Source organism: Haliotis asinina, chromosome 12 (assembly GCF_037392515.1).
Source record: "Haliotis asinina isolate JCU_RB_2024 chromosome 12, JCU_Hal_asi_v2, whole genome shotgun sequence".
NCBI lineage: Eukaryota > Metazoa > Mollusca > Gastropoda > Lepetellida > Haliotidae > Haliotis > Haliotis asinina.
This window is the reverse complement of record NC_090291.1, coordinates 25,101,373-25,120,668: the sequence shown is the minus strand read 5'-3', so window position 1 is coordinate 25,120,668 and position 19,296 is coordinate 25,101,373. Positions and strand designations below refer to the sequence as shown.

Genomic DNA, 19,296 nt, shown 5'->3' with positions numbered 1-19,296 from the left:
AACCTCCTTCTAGGCACGTAGCGTGGTGCCGGCAAATAGATCTGCCACAGGGCTTGTTTTTCAAGCCACGCTTTGGCTTCCTCCGGGGGTACTCGCGCTATTTTAGCTAGCTTATCTACTGCGCTAGCTCCTTTCCAGTACCCACGCGGGCTGTAGTAAATAGCCTCAAATTTTTTCATGTCCATACGCGTATGTGTTTATCCCATCAATAGCTATCCAACGTTTCGTGTCCATAGGCGACAGGGACGTCTTGTTTATAGTCAGTCCGTATATCTTATGTCCATCACTTCTAAGTGTGTTCATTTTATGCCTAAAGGTACGGGTCTTGAACAGGGCTTCCTTGAATCTGGCGTGTTGTGTTGTGTGTGTTGTTTCACCACATACTTCTTAACCCCCTTAGCCTTCCGGATCTCACTATTGTCGGCTTTCAGTATGGAGTACATCTTAGGTCTCAAACCTATGTACTCGGCTATTGGCGTGCTAGCACACTCGTCCTTCATCTTACCTAGGACCTTTTTATTTACCGTACTGTGTATGGCATGGGTCTTAGGGTAGTCGCTGGTGTCGTATAAATCAAGGTGTTTTTTCATGTCCTCGTACACGTCCTCGGTTCGAATTTCTATCTGCAGGGAATCCGTGTCAGTGTACAGCACTTCACACCTGTCGCCGTACTGTTTCTTGAGCTCGTTGTAGTAAAGGTCGTACATCAGGTGTTTGGATAAATCGAGGATGCTCATCCCCACGTAAACAGGCCGGTTGAATTTTATATGGCTTTTCTTCATGTGTAGGGCAACCAGGTTGTCTGTCAATATCTTACTACGGTTGAATGCCGGACTGACTATCAATCTCCTGAGCTTGTCTTCCTCACTCGACCGAACCAGCTTCACGGTCACGCGTTTCCTCAGGTTCTCCATAGTCTTACCAAACACCGAGTTGTTCATGAGCTTGTAGAGATTTTTCTCAAAATCACTGGTGGCTTTTTTTCGTAGGTCTGTGTTCATTCTGATGTAGGGCTCCATCCATGGGCTCTGGTCGAACATGAGCACCCTGTGTATTTTGGTCAGCCTCATACCCAACGACAGGTACAGCTGTAGGTTGCGATAGTGAACGATGTACTTGGTCTTATTCATTAAGTTAGGCACGAGTTTTTCAACGTCTGTCACACGCCCACCTAACAAGTTATGTTGGTACTCAGACATCCAGTCTGGGTTAACCCTCATACGTTCGGGGGCCAGGGGGTAGCTGTTGTGTGATGTGTGTAATTCCTTGGTATACTCTAAGTCAACCTCGAGGATATACCCTTTGTTCGAATCTGGTGCAACCCCCATAACATCAACGTGGGGTACCCATTCGAATCCCCCTGTAGGTAGATACTGGCTCATGGCCCAGCCGTACAGGTTGTTTGCGTCGAGGTAGAGAATGTGATTGGTTGGCTTGTTAGGATCGTAACCTTTCACGTATTGATTATTTGCTTTCGCGTATCGTTTGGATGCCATGGAAATCCCACCTCGCAAGTCTTTCTCAATGAATAGGTGCATGTCGTAATCTGTGAGCAATTCCAAATTAACTCTGGTCTTTTTAAGCAAGGCGTCCCACGACAGACCTGGGCTGGTGTAATACCATGCAGGGTCGAGTTTATACTGCTTGAAACACGTCCGCCTAAACGTCTCAAACACGTCGGCTAACAGCAGTACATCTGTCCTCAAGTACAGGTCGTGATAATCACCCAGGTTCTTACAACCCAGTTTATTCCATACGTTAGTCGCGTGCGAGTAATCATCTCGTGAGACGGACGCCTCATTCAGCTTGCTATAAAAGCAGTCAATAGGGGGTAGTCTGGTCTCGGTGAACTTGACCCAACTATCCATGTACTCATAGGGGTACACACCCTTCCTCATAAGCAGGGGTCTAGTCTCGGCGTCTGTGTATCGATCGGTGATAGGGAAGGTATTGTTGGCCTTGACCAGACTGTCGAGTGACGACAGGAGGAACTGAAACGAGTCAATGAACCTAAGTCCTTTTAAGCTGAAGGAGATGTATCTCTCCATGTTGTTGGGGATGCACGTTATATTACCATCGATTTTCGCGATGGCCTGCATGATCAAGTGTGAGTCGTACCCTCTCAAGTTGTGAAAGACAACGGGGATGTTTATTGTCTTAGGGTTGATTTTAAGCTTGAGGTTGCACGCGCTGTGAGCGGCGCCTCTATACTTACCAGTTATGTGGCAGTGATCTCTCACCGAATCACCGTTAAGTGGTGAGTCACACACGTGACAGTTAGTGCTACTAGCGTGAGCTAGCCTGTCGACTCGGGTCATACGCATGGGAGCGATTCTATACAATGCATTCCTAATAATTTTTTCTTCCTCCTGCAAACACTTTAGAAACCTTTCAGCCGCGTCAGGGCCCCTATACACTACCGGAGCTTTTGTTTCCCCGTCACAACGGACGACAATGTATCCAAACCCACAGGCTTTATGCTCTTGTGTTTTGTGGGTGAAGCTACCACTGGGAGCCTTGCCGGCGGCACCACTGGGGGATTCCCCACCCACAACTAAGGCTTCGAAGTCGGCGTATATGATATAAGGCACAGACATTTGGTTTTTGTGGTTACTGAATTTTAGGATATTATCACCTTCCTTAGGCATGTCGACTCGTATGGCCGTCTGCCCCACTTCTTGACAATCATCCCGGTGGGATTCTAATAAATCAGCTCGTGTGAAGCCATGTAGGCATCGTTCACAGAAGTGGGTCTTTTCTCTGTGTGCCGATTGGTCATACAACAGCCTGCTAAAGTGTTTTATCCATGTGTAGTGATACTTGTCACCTCGCTGGATCATGAATATATTGATAACTTGGCGATCCTTCACCGGGCTGACCCTGTGTACTATTGTTGTGTTACCTTCGTGCCCAAAGATATTTATAGCCAGATTATTCTGTTTTTCTACTTTAGTGATCTGGGATATGGGGGTGGGTTCATCTATACCATCCCAGTTGAGCCCATCGTCTTGGGGATAGCTAGAAAGCCTATCTGAATTAGTGCCAGCTGGAAATAAGGCTGACCTGATAGCTAACCTCAGGCAATCGTTTCCTCTATTCTTAACGTTTACTATGGCATGTTTGTTCCTATAGTAGGGGGGCAAGGCTAGGTATGACCCGCCTCTGAATGGCACGTAGTTAGCTATGTCTAGATAGACATTATCGATTTTATCTACAGCCCACTCGGACCCCAAGTGTGTGTCGCGTTCTAGGTATTCTCGTATCTGCTGAAAACTGGTATCGATTGATGCGTCAATGGTCTCTGTATGTGTGACGACCTCTTGTTTACCTCGGAAATAAGGCTGAACATACTCAGTGGTCCCTGTGGGCCCCCCAACCTTCTTATCGAGCGACATTTTCACTATGATCTGAAACTTGATACTTCCTAGGTTATTTAGTTCCTGGTTGACCTTATCAGCTATCAGAGGCTTGATATCTGTAATGTCTATGTTTCTATCAACGTGCATGCGCCAACCTCTCCAATAGTTACCTACAGCGCGCTCAGTGCGCACGAACTGTAGGTCAATAGCTCTATTCTGTCGTAATAATTCTAAAAGTTGTGGTTTTCTCATACGGGAATACCCGCCTAAACCCAAATCGTGTGCCTCGGCTTTCAGTTGTTTTACAGTGGGAGGTTTTGCTACGGGGGCATGTGATAACAATTCGACTAACCCGGCTCTCCCCAGGTTTGAATAACCCGTGTATCCAAGCTGTTTTGCTTGAGCTTTTAATTGTTTTACCATAGGAGGGGCTTCTAAACCTAGTAATCTCAACAATGCTGACTTCCGCATTCGAGAATACCCGATCACACCTCTCTGTTTTGCGACCCGCTTAAGCTCGCGCACAGTAGTCATAGTGTTTACACCTAAGAGAACCAATGTCTAATTGGTTCACAGTAAAGGGAGGTAACCCTTAATAAAAAATATGTGGCTGTTTCACGCACTGTTGGATATAGTGTTCCTTGTGTAAAACATTTAATTGGAGTCTATCTTGAGCAGTCGTCTACGTTCTTTTATGTAGCCCTTTTTATTCTCGTAGATGAGTTGATGTCTGACTACGTTCGCTCCGTGAGCTTTACATAGACAGTAGTGCCCTTTAACCCCGATACCACACACAGAACACGTGTAGTTAGGACTTCCTATATGGAAACAACAGAACCCCTGATTCCTGCATTTCCTACCACAGGCCTCGGTCTTCCCCATAAGTATGTATTCGCATCGGTATGGAGCGGGTCTCATGTTTACTTATATAGGTATTTAATTTAATTGCTTCGCAACCAACGCAGTAGCTGCTATACCCAACACTATGAAGCCCAGTTCACAATTCATTTGTCCCTTGGATGGTGTGTAGTACTGAGCGAGTGTGGGTTTATTGAGCGGTTCCAATCGTTTACCAGTTAGTAGGTAGTATTCTTTCATTGCTTCATCGACATCGTCGAATGTTTGAACGGCATGGTTTTCACGCGTGAGTTGTTCGTTAATAAAATCGATCCTCTGGAGGCGTTTTTTAGCGTACTCGGCCTGTGCCCTTTGTAATTTCTCAGTAGCGAGATCGTGCCGCTTCCTTTCTTCCTGTATTTCAGCCGTGTTGTCATCTCGTAGTTTCGAGAAGAGGAAATTACTCCCGGAAAATGCCAGGGCATTCTCTAACGCCCCACCGGCCATCATAGCTATCGTGGCCATCCTATATTTATTTCATTATATTTTCAGGTATTATCCCTTGTTTTACTAGGATGTCTTTTGTGGCCATCGCCATACCAAGGTTCATTATGAGCAAACCCATATCCTGCAGGTTGAAATCTAGCTTTATAGTTGGTTGTTTAAGCACCATTTTAGTCAACCGAGCGTACCCTACGGCTAGACTGGCGACCACTGTGGCGTGGTATGCGTCGTTGACGAACGTTTTCCCCTCAGACATTATGTATATGATATAAAATATTAAAATTATAACATGATATGCGGGTCGACCGTGGGGGATACCCCCACACCCCCACTGTTGGGAGGCTCACTGTTTGGGGGTACCTCACGGTTAGGGTTTCCCTCACTATATAACCACGAGATAGCCAAGGCAGCCTACAGCCAACAACAGTCGGGGGTTGATAATTTTATGTTGGTTACACCACCGTTTTTTACCGGCAGCTACTCTCTTAGGATTCTTCTGCCTCGTTACTGTTGGGGGTTCCTGTGAAGGGGTCTCCTCCAGTGGAGTTTCCCTCACTGTTGGGGGTGTGGGGGGTACCACCACTGGGGTTTCCCTCACTGTGGGGGTTTCCCTCACTGTTGGGGGTGTGGGGGGTACCCCCACTGGGGTCTCCTGTGCAGCATCCATCTATACTATTATTATTATTCTTTCTCTCAAATTGACAATGCTTTGCCGTGATAATCGCCGCCGTCACTGGAGCCAACAGCATACCATATTTGTGGTACAGCTCGCCGCTGATAGAGCTCACGGTGTGTTCAATAAAAGGGTCTTTCTCGAGGTCCTCCCACAGGTAAAGTCGGCGCTCTGGTGGAATGGGAAGGAAGTATGACACAATACCGGTGTATATCTGGGTCATAGCCGATCCTATTGTCTTTGTCATTTCTGCTCCGAGCCGGGACTCGTATCTAGCGTACAGCTTATCGATTTCTTCGGCTGACATTTTGTGAATTTTATCCGGAGTGTAGTCTCCAAAGTAATGTTTGGCTTTGCCGCCAACAGCCAACGCCACCAGTTTCTCTCGCTTATCATCAGTGGGGGAGACCCCCACCGACAATTGTTCGAGCAATTCCTCACACTCCATCTTATAATATAACAAGTAAGATTTAGTTTTAACTATATAATACCCGATACAGACAAAACACAGAGAAATGAAGGTTAAGTTGCACACGACAAACACTTCAAATATCATAGCTATACTTAGCATTTGCTTAGCTTTAGCTTAGCTTTGCTTAGCTTTGCTTAGCTTTGCTTAGCTTTGCTTAGCTTTAGCATACTCTATATGCTACTGGTTGGTCGGTCTTGAGCACGAGCTTAGCGTGTTTAGTTTCAGCGAGCTGTTTCTTCACCCGTTCCCGTTCTAATTTGCTCATCACATCGTTCTCTCTCAAACACTCCTCGAACGAATCCCTGTCCTTGCAGTGAAATAAGGCCACCCATCGCGTCTGCTCCCTGAGGTCTTTCAACACCGAGTTGAACTTCTGCATGTCTCTCTTTTTTGTTATCTCGCGATTAGCGCTGCAGTCGTCCAGTATGAACAGCGTCGGTTCCCCTTTAAATTTCTCAAGTCCGGGTCCGTCATCACCCAAGGTCGCGCGTACGTTTTATTCATGCTCAGAGTAGGGCACATGATAACGATGTTATCGAACACATCCTTGTAGTAACCCTCCAACATATCCAACACGAAAACGGTCTTCCCACAGCCAGTCTGCCCGCACACTATGGCGCAGTGTGGGTCAGTGGGGAGGTGGGGCAGTGGGGACTGTTTATTGTTGCCCCCATCAGTAGATGGCTTGCACGAATCTCCCATTGTCTATATTAAGTTGCGCGTCCATAATAACGTACAGATATAATTTCAACTTACCAGCGGGTTGAGCCTTCTTAGTAATCTGGATGGTTATCCCTTCGCTGCCGTTATCTATACGGCGCCCGCTACCGTGCAGTTTATCATCATCCGTGGATCGCATGTCCAACCATAGGGCGTACTTGGTGGTCAGGTATTCACCGATCTGCACGGAGCCGAGGTCCAGGTCCTTTGTTATGTAATCCCCCACTGGTAGCTTTTTTATCTCATCCCACTGCTGGTGTGGTCTCATACCATGACTGAACAGCTGGTTGGGCACGCCCTCGATGGTCACTTCCACCTTTTCAATCTCGGGGTTGAAAAACTTCTCGCTGTCCCTCCGGAATGGCTCGTAATCCTCCACGGGGACGACCAGGATACCTTTCATCGATCGCGCCGGCACGTTCAGGTTGACATTCCACACAGTGTCGCTCTTATCTCGCACGACTGATCTATGCCTCAGTACGCGATCGTACAGGATAGCCATCTTCCCAGAGTACTGGCTTCGAACCTGCCTGGCCAGCTCCGGGCTAGTGACCATGTCGAACTCCAGAGAGATGTTGTCTATGGCATAACTGGCCTCATCACCGTTCGGCGTACGCACTACTTTGCTATAGCCGTTAAACGTGAGCTCGTATTCAAGCCTATCACCCAGCGCGGCCTGGTAAAACGGCGCGTGTCCCGTGAGCAACTCGAAGTCGAGCGGCACGCAGAATCGATTCCCGTATGCTCGAGCGATGGCCTTTTCACCGTCCGATAGCTTGTCTTGCTGGTCTGGCGTGAAGGCATACCCTATGCGCGACCGGGTTGATTTGCTGATGCCCTGGTACACATCATTGACTCGTTCTCCCTCGCTTTTCCAGAGATCCCCGTAGCAGTGAAACACGTCGCTGTCGTCGATGCTCAGCACCTCGTTACCGCTGATCTTGACGGTCGTTTTCTTGATGATAGCTCGACCCACGTTCCGCACTAGCTCGCGTTTGTCGTTGTCGGAGGTCAACGTGATATTGAACGCCAGTCGAACAGTGCCTGGTACAATAAGGTCATTCTCACCAAGGTTTGGAAATCTAACCAGCAGAGTTTGATTCTGGTCTATCTTGCTGGGATTGTTGGTGATGGTCACCGACTGGCGCACGGCTCTGGCTCCTAATGGCTCTCTCAATCTTCTGAAAGGATCTAATTTTCTGCCGTACATTGTTATATATAAATGAAATATATTTTTAATACTAAATAATGGATGAAGACATACCTATGAATGATATGTGGGACGATAGTGCCCAGGCATTCAATGATGACCAGGAGACCTCATTCTCAGGTGACCCACTCATGGAGGGCGCCGTCGACGATTATTACAACGCAGTTGAAAATAAATCCAAACTCAAGCCGTTGGGAAGGGACTATTCCAGGTTTACCATCGATAGCAATGGCACGCTGCGTTTGAAGGCTCACCCGGAGATCGATCTCATGCATAAACGAACGAGAGAACCGCTTGCTTTATCAACACTGAGCAGTCGACATGGGAGTAACTTTGTCCGCGATGAACTAGGCTTCATAGATTACGGTGGCGCGCGACCTAAGCAGTATCCTCCGAAGTTAGTTCAAAGTCTGGAAGGCATCAGGGACGCCACATCGGATCAAAACATGACTTATGATATTGAAAAGGTGTTGGCCGACTACAAGAACAAGCCCTTCCCGGGCCTCGAAATTACCTGAACTGAAGGGGTTGGACCTGTTGATGCAAACCATTCGTGGTCAGCTCTGGAAAAGCACGGCCAAAGTGAGTGAGATAGACGACCACATCAACTATGAAAAGGGCAAACTCGGTGAAACTGAGGACGAGTCTATGAAAGCCACCATCGAGGAACGAATACGTAATTTGGAAGAGGAAAGGCAGGTCTGGTTGGAGACAGCGTCCGGCTACAAAGAAAAGCTTCGATCCCAGACCAACCGTGTGCGGGAAACCATCAATCAAGTCCTCTACCGAGATACCACGTTAGCAGACAGGATTCGGATATAGTTCCGGGAGCAAGGGATCACCATCGCCAGCATTCTGACTGCATTGGGTTTCATCATATCAACCCTGGTGGTGTCACTGACAGGGGGTACCCCTGTGGGGCCTGCCGGCAGCGGAACCCCAAGTGGCGGTGGTGTTAAAGACTGGATAAAAAAACGCGGGGAAGGTCTAGCTAAACTGGCTGGTAAAGCCGCCGAAGCCCTTCCCGGCATCCTGGGTAGCATCGTCTCGTGGTTGTTGGGCGCTCTGGCTAAAACTGCCACGTGGCTCAGTCAAAACCTGTGGGCAGCCATCGTCGCCGTGGCGGGTCTGGTGTACGTAGCGGCTAAGAAATCTTTAACCAAATAAGTCCCAAAGCTACCCCACCAACCACCAGGGCCGTTTTACTATCAATATGCTGCTGATAGGAGGCCTGAATATGGGGGTGTGTGGGGGGTACCCCCACATGAACTTTAGGCTCCGGGGGTGGCGCCACTATACCCGTTTCACGTGGTGGGATGTGTGGGATATAGGGGGTGTTAATATCGGGGTTGATACCCAACTTTTGATCCTTCGTGGCTATGACTATTTTGTTGTTATAACCCACCACTTTTTTTACTCTCAGTTGCATATCACTCGGAGCCATGTACAGCCCCACGCCGAACACGTAATTGACTTTCGATCTGGCGTATTCTAACACGTTTTGGTAATGGTCGATGGCCCGCGGGAGATCAACTGGAGAATTGATAGCATCCTCAACGTTGGAAACGAACTGTTTCTGAGTGTCGTAAGCAGTTCCCTTACCGAGGATGTTGGAACGCGTCATCGACTGCGCACCCAACAGCGCCCACACGTACGTTCGAATCGAGTCGTTCAACCTGACTACCCCGGCACGAGTGAATCCTTTCGACGTGTCCAGCATGAACATTTTCCACCCGTCTGCGGTTGACTGCTCCACTTTCTGGATTATGAAAGCAACACCACCTTCAAAATTCATACGATCATCCCTCCATTCATTACTCGACAAAGCAAAGTCCTGCCTAAGTATACCTCGTTTCACTAAATCATCACTTGCATCTTTCACTGGTTTTGGTCCATATTTGGTAGGTTTAGGAACAATATCATCTAATGCATGGAAAAAATTCTCAGTACTAAACATTTTTCGTTTCATAAAGTTTGTTAGTAAATCTTTCTTAAATGCTTTTACTGAGAGCCCATCGCTGTAAGGAATACCCAATCCGTGGTTCAGCCCCGGCAAACGCCAATCCGTCTTCGGGCTTATTTCGAATTCATTGCAAATACGTTCGTAGACCCGTCTATCGTACGGGTTGTTTGTTGCGTCCCACGCTTTGTCCTGTGGGAGGGGGGCGCTGATCTCTTTAAGGATACGTCTGACCTGGTAGTACACGTGGAACTTGAACACAGACTGACTCAGCGGTCCACGCCGAGTGTCGGTCAATGTCACACCACACCCCGTTGTAGTGCACCACACGGCAAAGTTTAATTGATTCTGCCAGAACTGCATAGGGTTGTTGAACCAAGCGTGGACTGCCTTGATGTTAGTCACCGAAAGCTTATACTTATCGAACACATCTAAAAGCTGGGCATTGAAATACAACCCAGGAGCAACCACGATCTTCATGGGGGAGAAATCTACGTCCAGTTTAGGGTAAAACAACATTTTAAAACTCTTATATAATGAGCATATATACTCTAACATGTACATAACACTTCCAGGAATAACGAGCGGTGAGGCCGTTCAGCTGACGCACGCGATCGATAACACGTCAGGCCAACTCGAAGTCGCACTCTGCGATATCACCTACCTACCGCAATGGACTAACATCAACGTCAGCAACAATAAGCTGTTCGTCAGTGGAACTCGCAGTCAGATAACTGACGGCTAGTACAGCGTGTGCTCTCTAAACGACGAGGTCTTCAAACCCCTGGGAGCTGAACTCAAGATGAACGACTCAAACGGTACAGTGGTGTTAATCAACAACGGAAGAAACCCCTTGAGGCTCGGCCGACCATTAGCGAGGATACTCGGTATGTCTCCTGACGAGATAAAACCAACAACAACCGTCACAGGCACGAAGTTACCCGATCTAGTACCGTACCGAGAGCTGTACATTCATCTCGGTCAGGTGAGCACAACGTACAACATTCAAGGAGGTCACCCTTCCACTATACTGAGAGCAGTGCCGGTGAAAACTGAGAAATACAACGACGGTAGAACCGAGTCGTTTTCACCACGGCAGTATAAGAGATTAACCCAGGGCAACATACCTGAGCTGACAATATCGGTGTTAGATATAAATCATAATCCTGTAAATATAGGACACCTCAGCTTAACGCTTCATGTAAAATGACCAGCGCACAAGGGCCCGGAGTGAAAAAATGCGTCAATATCGGGATCTCCGACCTCGGAGACACGCGCGGTTTCGACGCTCCCGGAGTAGATGGTACATCGTACGCCTTGCAACTGAAAAACAACATTTACAAACGCGTTGAAGTCCCCTCCGGTGGAACCCTAAGTGATATAATAGATACCACAAGAGCAAAAGTCAACACTAAGTACGCCCTTGTCAACACCGGTAATAACTGGATAATATACCCATCGTTCGGGGGTAAACTGTTCGACTTAGACGATGTTGAGAGCACTACCGTCGCCCGAAACAAACCATATATGCTCGTCTTCACCGAAGATGACAAGTGGGTGTTGTTACCTGATAACGACGACTGGTTTCTCAATATTAGGCTCGGCTCCCCCTACGTGTTCACGGATAACAAAGACAACCACCTAAACAAAGTCGTGAACAATGGAACCCTGCTCGTGGCTTACGTCCCAACTCAGAGACGTAGCGTAGTCGTCAGCCCACTCAACACTATGGCAGCCCACATGCTATCGAGTAAACCGGCCATACAAAACGTGAAATTGCAGTTGGTGTCTGAATTCGAAGGCGTGGTCAGTATACTAGAGAGTCTACAGGCAAACTCAACACTGGTCATCAAAGTCTACCTAGGGGAACCATCGGGGAATGATGTCGAGATCGTGAAGGGGATCAAACTCGGGTGGGGGAAACGACACCAGTATCAAGTTTGCAACGTTTACGTGCGGGTGGATGTCGGCTCCAACACCAGTCTGCAGGGGGTCAACGTGATCGTGGAAAACAAGATGTCACTAACCAATATCTTCCTGCCTGACAACATACACTTCATGGGTATGAAGTTCACCCCTGAATTATTATCAGAAAACCAGTTGGAAATTATATCGTAATAGTATAATAATGACCAGTCATCGTCCCAACACTACGCTTAACGACCTAGGAGATACGGAGGGATTCGATCAGCCTGGTGAGGAAGACGCCTTATATATCCTGCACTTCAAAGACAACGTGTACAGACGGGTGTCGTTATCAGATTTAAAAGAGCCCAAATGGTTGGTCAACTTAACACTCGCCTCACCTTATCTCACATTAGACGAATGGGAGAATATCTCTAAGATTAGGAACAACGGTATCTGGGCCGGGGATTTCATTCCGGAGAGGAAATTACGCATGATAACTATTTGGGACGGGAAAAAAAAGGGGTTAAGTACTGGGTCAAACAATAGATTAACATTTAGCAATAATCCTAATAGACTATTCCCCCCTTTCACACTCATCATAGAAGTCGTCTTTACGTCTTTATTCAATGAAAACCCCCCAACAGTACACCAAATTTTACCCGGGGTGTCAATACACTGGTCTAACGAACACATGCACCAATATTGTCGTATTGTTATACAACGGGATACCACGGGTTCTATAAACCACTTAATAAGCCTCAGTGGGGTTTTTATTACAACAGAAAGGTATATTAGCCTCTCACCTATTACCCTGACTAATAGTCTAGATCTTGTAGACTTCAAATACATTGATAGACTTTTAACTGAAACCCAATTAAAATATCTTTCATAATATATATTATAGGATGGGTCTGTACCCAGTCGTAGAGGAAGTAGCGAAGACGCTGGAAACCGTAGATGGGTTCTGCTTGAGGCAGTTATGTGATGTGAAACGCCAACTAGAACAAGACCGTGACACGCGGAAAGCACTATGTAAGAAGTATAATAGAGCTTTCAATATCGTGGACGGGGCTGACACTACCCTTATGGCAACCAGCATGGGACTAGGGGCTGCAGGTGTTGGGTTGTTAGCTACCATAGTGGCTGCACCTATAGTGCTAGGTATTGAAATAACAGCTGGGGTGGTAGGGGTGTTAGGGTTGGTGCTTAAGTTAGTATCACGCAGACTTCATCGTAAGGTATTGAAACACGACGAGATCAGGATTCTGGCCGAAGCAAAGCTCAACACAGTAAGTGGGCGTATTTCCACGGCACTCTCTGATAGTAAGATCTCAGAAGAGGAGTTTCGTTCAATCCTCTCTGAACTCACAAAATATAACGGAATGAAACAAGATATTCGGTCCAAGTCTCGTAAGTCTACTATCAGCGAGGACGAGAAAAAAAAGTACATAGAACAGGGGATACAAAAAGCCCAGCAAGCCTTTATTACGAACACCAAAGAGATCATAGGCGGTTCACGTTAAACTGTTTCATCGATATAAACGTGACATAGGCCGGGTAAGAGAAGAATTATTGATCGTACCGTACGGCACAGTGTTACCTCCAACACACGTTAAGTAGTAGGGGTAATAGTAGCAAGAGCTAAGGGCCCAACCAAAGCCTTAGTTAGTAAATAAGGCTTTGTAGAGACTTTTCTTGAAAGTGATCCAGAACCCCCATTGTATATACTACTCAAATTCTACTTTCAAACCTTGGCTGACTACCTCCTGTTGCCACATGTAGAATGCATCATCACAGAAGAATGATGTCATCGCGTTTTTCATGTTATCATGTTGCAATGACAAAATTATATTTTGCCCTAGGGCATTGTGTGAAAAATATGAACCCTGATATTTTCATCCTCATAGGCAATAAAACAAATTTTTGTTCATTTACAACCTCTCAAACATCCGTGTGAAGTCAGAAATCCTGGCCTGTTGATCACCATCATCAGCAGATTATTTGACTTTAGTGTGAACTGAACACAAACCAAAAGCTACACACCACTTCGTGTGAAACTTTGAAGTATGTCTATACCAGCTGAAGTAGAACTTTACATTACAGAAGTATAGGGGCAAAAAGTAGAGGGGATGAGCTATCATTTTCTTTTCTGTACCCTGAGAATTCTGGCTTGAAAACTCCTCAAACTCATTTATCTCATTTGATGTACATCACCCATCAGTCAAAGATTCCCTCTGCATAAAAAATTCAATAGTGCTATTATCTTTTTTCTTAGCATACCTGAACTGACTGTAACTTTTAGAACCTATTCATAAGCCTTCAAAACTGCAACCCCCAGAAAATCTTAACTACTTAACAGTAATGCAGAATGACTTTCATGACCTATACCCCTAAATACTGCCACAACATCAGGACATTTGAAAGTAACAGACACCTTTACACAATGTAAAAAAAACAACTTTTGAACTGTATGTTCAGAGAATGGCAGAACAAATCTAATCTGCTCAGATAGGTCAAACAATTGAGGAGAAAGCAAGCATGCTGTTAATCAATTTCTTTCTTTTGGCAGAATGTCTTTGTAACCATGAATTTGTTATTGCTTAGTCCAAATTCTTTCCTTTTCATTTCCTAATGTCAGTCTTTCATTTTTTTTATTGCCAAATTTTTCACACATCAGTTTCTTTAGAGCCAAAGGGTGGTGAGGCAGCCTTGTGGTTACAGCATTTGCTCATCACACACCTTGGCTTACAGTATCAAAGCACTCTTTGCACTAAGATAGCCATAAGTGGCATTCATTAACATTATCTTACGACTATCTTAACGCGAAGAGAGCTTTGAAAATTTTGGCCCTAGGTTTGATTTCACCCATGGGTACAATGAATGAAACCTTTTTCTGGTGTCACCTGCAATGATATTACTGGAATATTGCTAACAGTGTAAAACTGAACTCATTCACTCACTCCTTATATCCAAGACATCCATTTTGTTCTTTGACTCAAATCAGTCAAAATACTGACATTCTTGCTTAAGTTCCTAAAGGCAATATGACATAACATAATCTGCCATGACTTAAGGATGTAATGGTACCATACCTTTAACATGATACTGAATTTTATTTTTACCCTGGGTTGATTGAAAGTTTGAAGAATATTAGAGTATTCAAGTATCTCACCAAATCTATGGTTGCAAAACCTTCAAAATGAAAATTGTTCTTTTGCTAATTTTGGAGTCGAGGTCTGGGTTATTAGTGAACCCTGCTTGTTTTTATTGTCCATTACATCAATTATTTTTAGTTTAATCATAATTTCAGATAAACGCATGTCATCCATACGTCGAGGACTGGCCCGGGATGCAAGTGGCAGTACTACCTTCCTGAAGTCAGCTCAGACCACAGGGCTCCGTTCTACAGGGAGTAGCAGCACTTTCAGAACAACATCCGCACGGAAACAGAAGTAGTCATGATCATGTCATACATTTCCTGTTTTATTTGGACATAAATATAACATTAGGACAATCTTGCATGTTTGTTCAGTTACTTTTTTTGCTCTTCCCCCAGCTCCCAATAAGATACAGAAAGCATGGTGCAGTCAATTGTGCAAATACGTACAGTTTTAATGTGAACTTTCTTCCTGTTCTGCCATAAACTCTCCAAACAAACAATGATATATTACCAACACTGCTCTTTATTACTACGTCACATGACTGATATACCTAAATCTTCACCAAAGATTAACTAGATGATATCATCAACTAAATTTGAGTCATGTATGCATTGAATCTGTCCCCACACTGAGTTAACAGCATCAGGAGAGTTGTTGACAAGTTGATAGTAATCAAGTTAGTTAAGATGTTACTTTGAGACATTTGTGATACACATCTTTTGAGGTAGCCTATTATAACATGTTGTGAGCAAAATCTCATGTTCTGGCATGCAGCGATCATAACCTTGGGAAAGACGTTAAATGTGCAGAGATTTAATAATTCACATATGAAATACTACTATAACTTCATAAGCACAAATGTCTTTTTTGGGTCTTCATTCACATTATTCCATGTGACTTAAAAAACAAATAAAGTCACATTTGTTGGTACTTTTTTTAACCATTACATATGAAAGACATGTGGCTAGTCTTAAGCGAACGCCAAATTCATTCTAAAATGAGCGTATGGTTACATAATACCCAGCCATTACAAGTTATGATTACACAGTGCCATTTAGAAAGTGGTCAAATGCAAGGTATGTCATATTTGGGATTTCAATTTCTTAGTTAAGGTGCGGGTTCGAATCTCGGATGGGATTCAACCCCAAAAAGTACTAGAATTTGCACTTTACTAAGAAAGTTAAATCCCAAATATGACATATGATGCGATTAATTAAAGTTGGCAAAAAGTCAACTGCTTCACTCTCACCTGCCAGTGAAACCACAAGCAGGTTACACAACAATGTTGCCACAGCACTGCTGCAAACTGCAGTGATATCATGTGAGGAAGGATTTTCACTTAGTTGTAGGTAAAAATGTGTAACAAGCTTGGTGTTGGGTGATCATGTCACCATGCACAGTTCGTGCTAAATATTTCATTGAAATATCCCTGAATAAGGATATGCGCCATATTCCGTAGTAAATAGCAACCTCGCAAGAGGTTGATATAGAAATGAACACAGGGGCGGTTCAAGTTTATTTCGTCTAAAACTGACACAGAAGGCCGAACCCGCACTGCTGTACCCGTGAACACCCGTCGTAGAAACAAATGGGCCATGAACACTTATAACACGTGGGCAATATGGCGAAATAACAACAGGCTCAACGAGGAGAAAATCATGAAAACTCATGATAATATGGATACGGAAGAACTAACATTCTGGTTGAGTAGATTTGTAATGGAAGTAAGAAAGAAAAATGGAGAGATGGACCCGCCGTCTTCACTTGTATCTCTTGTTATGGGACTTCAGTCTCACATTCGACTTACCTCTAAGCGAGATCTGGACATGCTCAACTCTCCAGAATTCGAGGAATTCAGGCAAGTGTTTGATGGTGAACTTAAGAGAATTACTAATACTGGATTGGGACGAAAGAAGAAACAAGCCGAGCCTATTAGGGACGATGAAGAGTACCAACTGTGGAAACTAAAACTTCTTGGCGGTCACAACGCCAGAGTTCTTGTAAATACTATGGTGTATCTAAATGGTAAACATTTCTCTCTGAGAAGTGGATCTGAACACAGAAGCTTTCGTTACAAGCCATCTCTGATTACCTTGTGAGAACCTACCGAAAAGCGAGCATATCTTAAGTACAAAGAAGATAGTTCAAAGACCTGTCAAGGCGGACTTAAGCATCTCAAGATAACTCCTAAAGAGGCAACACACCACGCAAGTGAATGTAAAGAACGTTGTCACGTAATGCTGTACAAGAAGTACACGAGTCTGTGTCCCACAGATGGAAGGGATGAGATGTTCTACCTGACGCCACTACAACACCCTACAGATACATGCTGGTACAGTCGTCAACCGATTGGCCACAACACATTGCAGAAAGTGGTCCCCGAACTTCGTCGTAAAGCAGGTATAACTGGACATATGACAAACCACTCTCTAAGGGTCACTACAGCAACGAAGCTGTATGAGAAAGGAGTACCTGAACAACTGATTATGGAGCGAACGGGACACCGCAGTGTTGAGGGTGAGTCTAACTTCTAAAATTAAACCAGAAATCTGAAAATAAGACATGAAGGCGGTTATAACATGTACATAAAACAACAGAAACTGGAAACACTATTCAATGACGTCATTAGTAGGGCCAAAAGTTTATCTGACGGTGTTGGTTTTACAAGTCGATTTGTTTTCCATTTTATGCCATCGTCAAAAAAGTAACCTTTCTAGGGACCGTTCGTAATTATGGCTGGGGGGAGGGGGGCGGTTTTAATGGGTTACCCCCTCCCTTAAAATCATCATCACACCTCCACACACACCACCACACCAACACCCAACCACACACACACCACCATCCAGGAGATCAGACTGAGGATGCGTCAGACGTTTGCAACACAACTGCACAGGAGACTGTGCTCCCTCCAACCTCTTCTGGCGCAATTATCGCTACGAACTGTGTCATTCATGTTGTGGTGAAAAAGTAATAAAAAGTACACTTGCTCATTTATTTTGTCATTTTGACAGGTAATTCTTGAATATTTCTCGAGACGGAAGTCGAGAGAAATATTCAAGAATTGCCGATGTTTTTTCATGACGGAGAATATGGAAAATCGAGGCATGGCCGAGGTTTTCCATATTCGCCCGAGCAAACATTGATATTGTAAGTCCCATGGAGGACAAGATAATGCCCAAGGGGGATATATGGAAACAACCTCAAATGACGTCATAAGAGGTTGATATGAGGATGAGCCAATACAAAGTGAATGGGAACATATCGTACAGAGGTGTGTATTTTGATTTATCACTATTCTCTTGGACAATTTCACTGAGTTCTCAACTTTCCTGTTGGACTGTGGATAGCACAGAGAGTATGGACAAGGTCAAATTCAAAGGTTCTGACAAATGTTGCAAAGGCTTTGGAGCCAAATGGTTTTCTAATGTCTGACATGACTTGAAGCAGAATGCCATGTCTTCCAAACTGCTCCATCAGACACTCTTTGATATCTTACCATGCAGTCTATCTACATCAAAAAAGTCTGAGTAATAGTCAGTCTCTATGAGAAAGTCCTTCCCCTCAAAGTCCCACAAATCAACTCTTACTTTCTCCAAGGGTAGGCTGTAACTTTTCAGTGAATATCTTTGTTGCTCATCATTGTAACAGGCACAATTTCACACCTGTTTTTGAATTCCTTCACATCTCTATTCATATTGAGCCAAAACACTGCTACCCTTGCACTTCTAAGAGAATTCTTAATTCCAGAGTGACGAGAGTGTAGTTTGACCATGATGCTTTAGGCACTACCATTCAGCTTTAGGAACTACCACACGTTCACCTTTAAGGACTACACCATTCTGGAATGACAGTTCATCTATAGAGTGGAAGTATTGCTGAGCTATAGATGGGAAATCAGATTTATTGTCTGGCCATCCTTCTTTGATGACTGCTGCTACTGCTTGAATTTCACTATCTTGAGATGAGGCCTTAGATATCTGAGTGAATGTTTGTGATGATATTGGAACATAACTCAACATATCCATTGATTCAACATCTATTTCAGCTGGAGATTGACTGTCTGCCATCATGATACAGTGAGCATCTTGATTCCACTGGTCTGACATTTGTGGTAGAAAGGTACGACGGAGGGTATTAGCCATGACCATCTGTCAAACACATGTGTTTCTCCATGTCAAACACAATGGCAAGTAGCTCCTTCTCTATCTGAGCATAATTTGTTGGAGTCTCAGTGAGTGATCACAATGCATACATAACTGAATGATTGCTCTGCATAATACAAGCCCCTAAACTTTTTTCTGACACATCACATTGCAAAACAGTTTCAGCCTCTGGATTGAAATACTTCAGAACTGGTTTAGCAGACAAGGGCTTCTTCACTTCATCAATGCTTTGATGTGAATATCATCATTCCAGCAAATTACAACACCTGATTTGAATAAGTCTCTGAAAGATATTGTGGAACAAACTTCTACACAAAATTGGGCAGTCC

At 44.7% G+C, this 19,296-nt stretch overlaps 2 protein-coding genes across 2 annotated transcripts in view; both read left to right on the top strand.

Annotated features, from left to right (window-relative positions):
- LOC137258076 (paramyosin-like) overlaps positions 1 to 15,162 on the top strand; it is a 258,586-nt gene extending 243,424 nt beyond the window's left edge. The window contains exon 9 of the mRNA XM_067795629.1: positions 14,954 to 15,162. Within this exon, the coding sequence (XP_067651730.1) occupies positions 14,954 to 15,099 (146 nt within the window). The 3' untranslated portion in view covers positions 15,100 to 15,162. The remainder of the gene's footprint in view (positions 1 to 14,953) is intronic.
- Positions 15,163 to 16,522: 1,360 nt separating this feature from the next.
- LOC137257437 (putative testis-expressed protein 13C) overlaps positions 16,523 to 19,296 on the top strand; it is a 142,705-nt gene continuing 139,931 nt past the window's right edge. The window contains exon 1 of the mRNA XM_067794767.1: positions 16,523 to 16,804. Coding sequence (XP_067650868.1) covers positions 16,523 to 16,804 — 282 coding nt within the window. The remainder of the gene's footprint in view (positions 16,805 to 19,296) is intronic.